This window comes from Galeopterus variegatus, unplaced genomic scaffold, assembly GCF_000696425.1.
Source record: "Galeopterus variegatus unplaced genomic scaffold, G_variegatus-3.0.2 Scaffold3270, whole genome shotgun sequence".
Classification (NCBI taxonomy): Eukaryota; Metazoa; Chordata; class Mammalia; order Dermoptera; family Cynocephalidae; genus Galeopterus; species Galeopterus variegatus.
Window position 1 is genome coordinate 190,830 of NW_007729381.1, and position 8,860 is coordinate 199,689.

An 8,860-nucleotide genomic window follows, 5' to 3' on the forward strand; every position below is an offset into this window, starting at 1 on the left:
CTTCAAGTCTATGCTTCCATTGTCACATCACCTTCTCCTTTTCTGTAGTCAAATCTCCCTGAACCTCCCCCTTATAAGGACATTTGTGATTGAATTTAGGGCTGTAAAAGCTCCCAATGGCAAGACAGAGTCACTTATGTCAGACCTAAACCAAAGCAGAGCCAGCAAGTCATGAGGGAGGGGATCTCATGCTTGTATGTCTGAGATAAGAACTATTGCAGAGACCCTCTGAAGGCCCTTAAGCACATACGCCTGTGATGAGAACTGTTATAAACTCTCTACCAGCACAAAAAATTCCGGATAAGTTGTTTCTATGAAGATATCTCCTCAGCAACAATCAATGTTACCAGTGAGTAATCTTCAGCTCCTACAATGAACCTCTATGACTAATGAACTTTGTTTCAAAACAGCTTACATTAATGCATTTGTTTGTTTCTGTTGCTTATAACATAAATACCTGAAATTGGGTAATTTTTAAGAAAACCAAATTTATTGCTTACAGTTTTGGAGGCTGAGAAATCCAAAGTCCAGGCAACCCACCTAGTGAGGGTCTTGGTGGTGGTGACCACGACCCATGGCAGAAAACAGCAGAGCAGAAAGAGACTAACCGCTCATATGCTCTTCTTCTAAAGTCCTCAGAACCATGCCCCTGACCACCATTATTAATCTATTCTTTTCTGCATGGTCCTTCAATCTAATCACCTCTTCAAGGCCCCACCTTTCAATTACCATAATAGGATTTTCCACCCTCAACAGTTACAGTGGGAATTAAGCATCTAATATATGAACTTTGGGAGACACAATTCAATTAATCCACAGCAATGAACTTCTCCCTTTTGCCTTTAAAAGCTTCCTCTTGCCTCAGCCTCCCTGGACATGCTTATGATCCATCAGTCATTATGATCCAATCAGCATGTCCCGATTATAATACCCTGATCATTCCTGAATAAACTCATCTATTTTGACGTTTCTCTCCATTGTTATTTTATGTGGATAGGGCCCACCTGAGTGATTCAGGATAGTCTTGCCATCTTAAGTACCATAATTTAATCACATCTGCTAAATCGTTTTGCCATATAGGACAACATCTACTAAGTCTCCGGGTACTCAGTCTACCACAGATACTAGGTGGTTAAATAGTCACAAAGCAGACCCTGCAACATCGTTCTCATTTTTCAGGAGATCTTGACTCACAAAGCCATGCCCTTTTCACAGGCTAATGTCACTGTGACTCAGTCTGGGGAAAATTGCTACTCCCAGGTTGAAGCTGCACTGCCCAAGGACACGGTGGACAATGCAGCATGCCTGGAACAACAAACGCAGGTGGGAGGCTTACCTGGAACCATTCTAGAAAGTTCTCCATCTCCTGGTGAAAGAAACAGAAGAGCAAATTCAGGTAAAAGACTCTGTTCATGTTGATCTTCACAAAATCCCATTTCTCTAAATATATTATGTTAGGTATATCTGGTGGCCTTTTTATCACTGTTTTGTGGGCCATGATGTACTTTAAATGGCGAGGTTCTTATCTCTAAGACATTAGAATTTAGCTTTAGGCATTCATTACATGAGCAAATAATGCTAACCATTGATCTGCTTGTGGATGAGGTAATTGAAACCATCTTTGTTTTTTGTTTTTTTAACTAATAGCCTTTATTGGAAGTTGGAAACAAACCTTAGGAATAGGACTTGCACAGTTTAAAGGAATTTAAACTCCCTCTCTGCTAACATCTTTCAAGGGAAAGTTCTACATTTGCAAAAAATAAATAAAACCCCCATCAAACTGTGTCCCCTTGTCTCTTCCCATCCAAAGTCTCAGCAAATATACAATAAAAGCATCTTTCAAAAACATGAAAGAAGCAATTACAACCTAGTGTGCTATTTAGAAACTATTTGTGGTTCTTCCTATGGTGTGTTTTCCTTTTCTTCAAGTTACCCTCTGGTGCTGATTTAAGACATCTTATTTGTATTCAATCAGCCTTTGGAACAAATTGAACTTCACAGACCTCAAGGAAAAGTACTCTTTTATTTTGAGGGAGGACATTTATTTTACTCCTCATGACTGTGGTTTTTTCCTCAGGTACAAGTGAGGATTGGAAAACAGATGGGTTAATAAATGCGATTCTTTTTCTGGGACTATCCTGCCACACTCTGAGGTTATCACAGATTTTACATCCATGTGGTTCTGTTGTGGTGTCGGCACGATCTCTGAGAACGAAGTAGGAGAGAGGAGAAGAAATATGGTACAGGGATGGTTCCTCCCTGTCTGCTACATATGGGGTCAGCGTGAACATTTTTTTTCTCTCTGATCATTCTTCCCATCTAGACTGCAACGTGAATACTAAGTATCTGCCTTCTTAACAGACTACAGATTATCAGGCAGACAGGGACCTGGAGTGCCCTGGGACTATCAGTCCTGGCCGCTGTCCACCGTTACAGGCAGGATGAGAAGGGCGATAGGTAAGGAGGACAGTGCTAGGAAAGAAAGTGTGGGAGGGAGTCCTCTACCACGGCAGAAGTTTCTAGGCTGTAGTGCAAATGAGCTTCCAGGGAGCATCTTACCAGAGAGTGGGGAAGACCTAGTGCCCGAGACTTTATCTTCGTTCTCTTCCTGGTTTCCTCTGTCTCTCCCATTCCTTGGCGTCCTCCTTTCTGCATCCCTGCTCTTCACATCTGCACAGTATATTTGTTAAGAATTTCAAGTTTCACACTCACATTTCCCAAGTGCTTCCTTTTCTCAAAAAATTTTGTATTGAATAATTTCAGGTTCCAAAAAAGGCCAAAGAACAAAGAATGCCTATATTCTTTCATCCAGATCCCCCAAATGCTAATATGTTTCCACATTTACATTATGATATTCCCCCTCCCCATATACAAGTATATTTTTTCTGAGAATAAGTTATAGACACAATGATAACTTGCTTCTAAATACACCAGTGTGTGCTTCCCAAAACACGAATATTTTTTGCATAATTTCCAAAAAAGGAGCAAAATTAGGAAATTACCATTGATACAGAACTATTATCTCATTTTTAGGCCATATTCAAATTTTGTCAATTGTCTCACAAATGTCCATTATAAATAAATTTCAGATTCAGGATCTAACATTTAATTTAGTTGTCATGTGTCTTTAGTATCCTTTAATCTGAACAACTCCTCAGCTTTTCTTTTTCTTTTATAACCTTGATATATCTGAAAAGCATCAACCACTTATTCCGTAGAATGTTCCTCAATTTGGGTTTTTCTGAGATTTCCTCATGATTGGGTTCAGGTTATGCATTTTGGGCAAGAATATCAAAAATTATACTGTGTCCGTCTTAGTACATCAGATTAGAAGTTACATGATATCTATATTTGACTCCCATTATTTCTTTTTTTTTGGCCTTGCAAAAATTTCTTTTAGTAGAGTAAAATTTATCAACCTTTTCTTTCATTGAAATTGCATTTTTAGTCATAGTTAAGATTAGAAGTTACATAATATCTATATTTGACTCCCATTATTTCTTTTTTTTTGGCCTTGCAAAAATTTATTTTAGTAGAGTAAAATTTATCAACCTTTTCTTTCATTGAAATTGCATTTTTAGTCATAGTTAGAAAGCGTTTTCCTATACCAAGGTTAAAGACGAATTTACCGGTGTTTTCTTCTGTAATTTCACTTTTTACACTTATACTTTTAGAGAATTTCTAATGACATAAGAAAACGCTAATGTAAATGTTAACCACGTGGGAAACAAAACTGTGTGCCCAGTATGATGTCAAATTTATTAAAATAAAGTTTTCTATATTAGCAATGGTAATCTCTGGATGGTGATGGTATGGACATTTTTATTATATCTTTTATTCTTGTCTGTATTTTGTAAATTTACTATGGTAACCACGTAATACTTTTATAATCAGAAAGAAGCACAATGTTATTTTTAAGTATTCCCCAATATTCTCCAGTGTCCCAAGAAATCCTGAAAATTAGTTGAAATGACTGACATGTTCCAGGAATCTCTGTATAAAGTTGGCTACTGTAAATTTCAAGTCAAATACTTTAGTGGACTCAGAAAAGAATGGATTGGAATGGTTACAATAATTTTATTATGTTAGTGACAGATGTCAAACATGACATTCCTTTTAGAAACATCCTGGGAGAGAAATGGCCCAAGAACAGTGGAGCCATTTACATGACATACTTGAGAGGAAAAACAGTGAGACGGTGAGGACGTGGGTGTTGAAGTCAAAGAGACTTTTAGATTCATTCCTGGGTAGTGCACTTGCTACCCATGTCACCTTGAGCAAGTTCATAAGCCTCCCTCATATCAGTGTGTTTATTTATAAAATAGTGATAATATCCCTCTCACAGAGTTTATGTTTGAATTAGATGTTATGCAGCATATAAAGTACTTAGAATAGTGCAGGTGCGTAAGTGCTCAATTGTTGCTTTGTTGCTTCGCCCCCCATGGATTTGTCACCCCACTTCCCCTGGGTGACAGAGATGCAAAGGATTACTCAAAGCCCATCTCTTCTGATCAGTGAGAGACCCTGAAGTGGTGAAATTCCCTTGGGAATCCTCCAGAGAGAGGCATCCCTTCCTCAGGAAATTAACCACCAATTGGGGTTCTCTTCCTTCATTTATTTTCCAGACCAGGAAGTTACAGGAAGAGAACATAGGTGGGGTTATAGTTTAACAATATAGGCTGGTAACTTTCAGTGAAACAAGCCAGATGACATTCCAGTAAGGCAATTAAGTGGTCCTATCAACATAAGCTTGATCTTAGCAAACATTCCTTCTCCCTCCAGCAATTTTCCAGTATCTTTACATTTCAATCAGTAACTGGTCTGTCCTTGAGTCAGCAACCTTGCTGTGCCACAAACCTTTATCTTACATGAGAGACTTTATAGCCTGAGGAAAATTTCCAGTCCTCCACAAGGTCAATATTTGAAACTGCAAGGCTTTGGAAAACCAGGCCCTGTGAGATATATATGCTTTATAGTATATTCCACACTCAATAAATAGTAACTGTTATTATTTTGACCTTTCCAAATAAGTCCACCTTCTAACAAGAACAAAAAAAATTACTCTAATTCCTAGAAGAGGATTCACCTCTGAAATTTTTATTGAATTTTTCTCCTTTGTTTTGAGTTTCCAGTTTACCTGCATGGATGGCATGTTTTACTACTCTGTATTAAAATCTGTATAGATTTAAAGTGAGAATTAGCTCTATTTCAAACACCTGCATGGGTAGAAGAAGCAGCACTGGAAAGGTGCTGAGATCTGAGATGGCAGGTAATTTGTTGGCGTTAGCTGCAGGGGCGGTTAGAGAAATCTCTTGTAACAGGCAGTTTAATATTCTGAAGTGAGAGAAATCTGATTAATGTCTGTATGTGCCTGTGTGTGTGTTTTCTACCTTCCCAGCACAAATTCATGAAAGCTGTCTTTGTTAACCATTGAGGTTAGAAATCTTCATAAAAACACTGCATCCACTAAGTGGAATGGACTTGGTTACTATCAGGACTTCCTGATGATTATGAAATAGAAGATAGCTTGCTTCTGAGGATTCTGCATTGCACTGCCTCTGATGAGAAAAGCAGAGCTGTCTTCGGCCCAACAAGCCAGCACCCTTTATTTTCTAATGTGATGACATAAAAGCGGCTGCTTATTCACTTATTTATATAATTGGGTGATTTGTAATGGAGGAAACCTCTCTCATTAGTTCAGGCTCCCCTATAAACTGCTTCTGTGCTCATTTTTAGAATCACTAATAAAAACTTAGCCAATTTCATTCTAACTCCAATTTTTATTTGGTTCAAAGAGTCTTTTCAAAAAGGCTTACTTTTACTTATGTAGATTTAGCAGATGGCACATTTATAAACTCAGGGTTGCAGAACTAGAAGTCTCTTGGCAACAGCATGTTGTTTATCCTTTGTATACAAAGCATAGAAACCAAACTGCAACTCATAAGAGTCACCAGAAGAATATCTGATTCTTAGCTGTGGTTTAGCTTCATAATTAGTGGGTTAGACCCATGTTGTATCCAAGTGTATAAGTGTCGTTACAACAAAAAGTAGTACATAGCAGCACATGAAAGACTTTTTGTTATGTTAATATTTGACCTGTTAAGTAAACAGTATATTATGTTGATATATATCCTCTGTAAGAACATTAAGAATTTGAACTTCAAAGGGTTTCAAGATTTATAATAGAAACAGATATTTAGACAAAAGTGTTGAGATTAAGATTTAATTAAGAGGCATAATGTATAAGGCATTCATTTAGCATTTGATTGGTAATTAAATTTTGTTTTCTTTTTTTTTCTTTTTCCTTTGGAAGACCTAGTGACCAGGGGACTAATCAATAAACCCCAAACCCTAGAGAATCGAGAGCGACAAAAGTCATCAGACATCCTGGAGGAACTAATTGTTCAAGGAATAATACAAAACCCCAGCAAAATATTTAGAAATGGAGAATCATATGATGTCATGGCAAGTAATTTTGTAATTAACTTAGCTTATAGTTAAAAGTAGCAATAGAATATGATCATGATTCATTATTTCCAGCACATGCGAGTTACAGTACAGATGACAATATTTGTCTAAGCCATTTTTTTCTCCTGTAAGTTCCCCCACACTTTTGCATGAATTCAGGAATGGCTCTAATCATTTATGATTAATGAACATAATAAAACATATCTTGGGTTTTGCTGAATTTGAGACTCAATAAGCCCCATTAAATAGGATGCCTTCATTCTTTCAGCAATTTTTATTAAGCATCGGCTGTGTACTAGGCATTGTGCTGGGCATTGGGAATATAAAAATGATTTCAGATTTATCCAATAATGCCAAAGCCTAAACAGATAGGCTTATACATTTACATATACACACCCCTACAACCAAACATATGGAAACAAATACAATTTTAGAAATTGTTATACTATTATTTTTCTTTGTTGATTATTTATCCAATAATGCCAAAGCCTAAACAGATAGGCTTATACATTTACATATACACACCCCTACAATCAAACATATGGAAACAAATACAATTTTAGAAATTGTTATACTATTATTTTTCTTTGTTGATTGATCTTGACTAATCTGTCATTGTTTTTCCTTAGAGTGGGTAATATTTTTATGCCAATTTTAACTGGTTTTGCTGATGTCTAGAGTTCCAAATTTTTTAATAAGTTCTGTATAAACCCATGAAGAGGATAGCAGCTTTTGTTTTTGTTATTTTGTTTTGTTTTCTTGTTTGTTTGGGCTTTTTTTTTTTTTTTTTAAGCCAGTGCTCCCAGGTACCACCAGTAGTCCTGGAAGCATAGGAGAGAAGGTGAAACAAAGAAATGATAATGAAAGGAAGCCTGAAGAAAAACGAATGGAAAAGAAAAGGAAGAAATGGTAGAAGTGGAGACCAGAAATGACATCAAAGTCTCCTTAATGGTTGCCTATCTCTGTGTTGTAGGGAAAACAGTGAATTGGGAATAAAAAGATTCATCACGTGAGTCAAGTTTGCCACTTAGACCAAGTCACTTATTGTTTGAATAAAGTTAATTTCCTTCTCTGTGTTTAAGAAATGAGGAGAACCCAAAAGCCAAAATCGCATTTTCTTTTGAAAAAGCAAAATAAGTCCTGCAGAAAGTATTTGGAGAAAGGAAAAGAGCTTGCCATATTTTATGAATGCTATAATCAGGCTGCCAATAATAAGAGGATGTGGGGGAAAGAGGAAGGTAAAAGCAGATGAGAATTTACGTTTGTACAACACTATCACAATACAAGGCAGCTTGGAGTACCCTATCTTATTTCAAAGTGGTAGAAGAAGGATAGGTCTTTAATATGGAAGGAGAGAGCAGAGGTTTTTTTCCAGCTGTAAATGAGTCTCAGGGGTCGGCAAAAAAAAGAAGGCATGTCAAAAGATAGATTACGGAAACATTCAGTAGCTAAGCAATGCCTCCTTAAGGGAAATGCTATAGCCGCCTCGTGCTCCTGCCAGTAGGAATAACACTAAAACATTTGTCGGTGATTCAGTTGCCAGAGATGAATGAGTTCTGACTTAGACCTTGCAAGGGATCCAGCAAGTTTAATTAATACAAGCTCCATTGTGAAAGAAATGTATTTGTTAAAAAATGTTAAATAACAGCATTAAGTGAACCAAAGATAAAAACTGTTTTCATTTTATATAGAAGTGGAATGGTTGTTAGGAGCATAGTTGGAGTGTTCTCAGAAGGATTTAAATGTGACAGGCTGCAAGAATAACACAATCTTTTTTTTTGCTTTGGTTTTGGGCCAAGATGTCCCAACATAAGCCAGGCTTGCAACAGAACAGAGTAGCAACACACTGCTTTTTGTTTTATTGTCTAATGCAGTGGTCCTTAACCTGGTTGTACACTGGAGTCACCCAGGGAGCTTTTAAAACTCTCAGTGCCCAAGACCCACTTCCATCCAATGCCTGGGCGTGCGGATTTGCTTTTGCATTTTCAAAAGCTCCCACGTGATTTCAGTGGGCAGCCCAGGCTAAGGATCACTGCCCTGAAGTTTCAACAAACCTCTGCACAAAGCTCTCAAATTCATTACCAAGCTGGGAAGGGTTAAAGCTTTTGAAATCGTAGTCTGTTCCCTGTTCATTGTGAAAGACAATTCTAAAATATTCCTGGAAGGGCCAGCCCGGTGGCACACTGCTATGGTGCGCCGCTTGGGAAGCGCGGTGGCACTCCTGCCCGAGGGTTCGGATCCCACATACAGCCTGGTTCCCGCTCACTGGCTGAGCGAGGCGCAGGAGCAACACTGAGGGTTGCGATCCATTGCCGGACACGGAAAAAGACAAAAAAAAAAATAAAAATAAAAATAAAAAAATAAAATAAAATAAAATATTCCTGGAAATATG

At 37.5% G+C, this 8,860-nt stretch overlaps 1 protein-coding gene across 1 annotated transcript in view; it reads left to right on the forward strand.

Moving 5' to 3' along the window:
- The window catches only part of STMND1 (stathmin domain containing 1), a 27,747-nt gene that overhangs the window by 11,172 nt on the left and 7,715 nt on the right, over positions 1-8,860 (forward strand). Inside the window, exons 2-3 of the mRNA XM_008584469.1 lie at positions 1,216-1,396; positions 6,314-6,465. Of these exons, the coding sequence (XP_008582691.1) occupies positions 1,216-1,396; positions 6,314-6,465 (333 nt within the window). The remainder of the gene's footprint in view (positions 1-1,215; positions 1,397-6,313; positions 6,466-8,860) is intronic.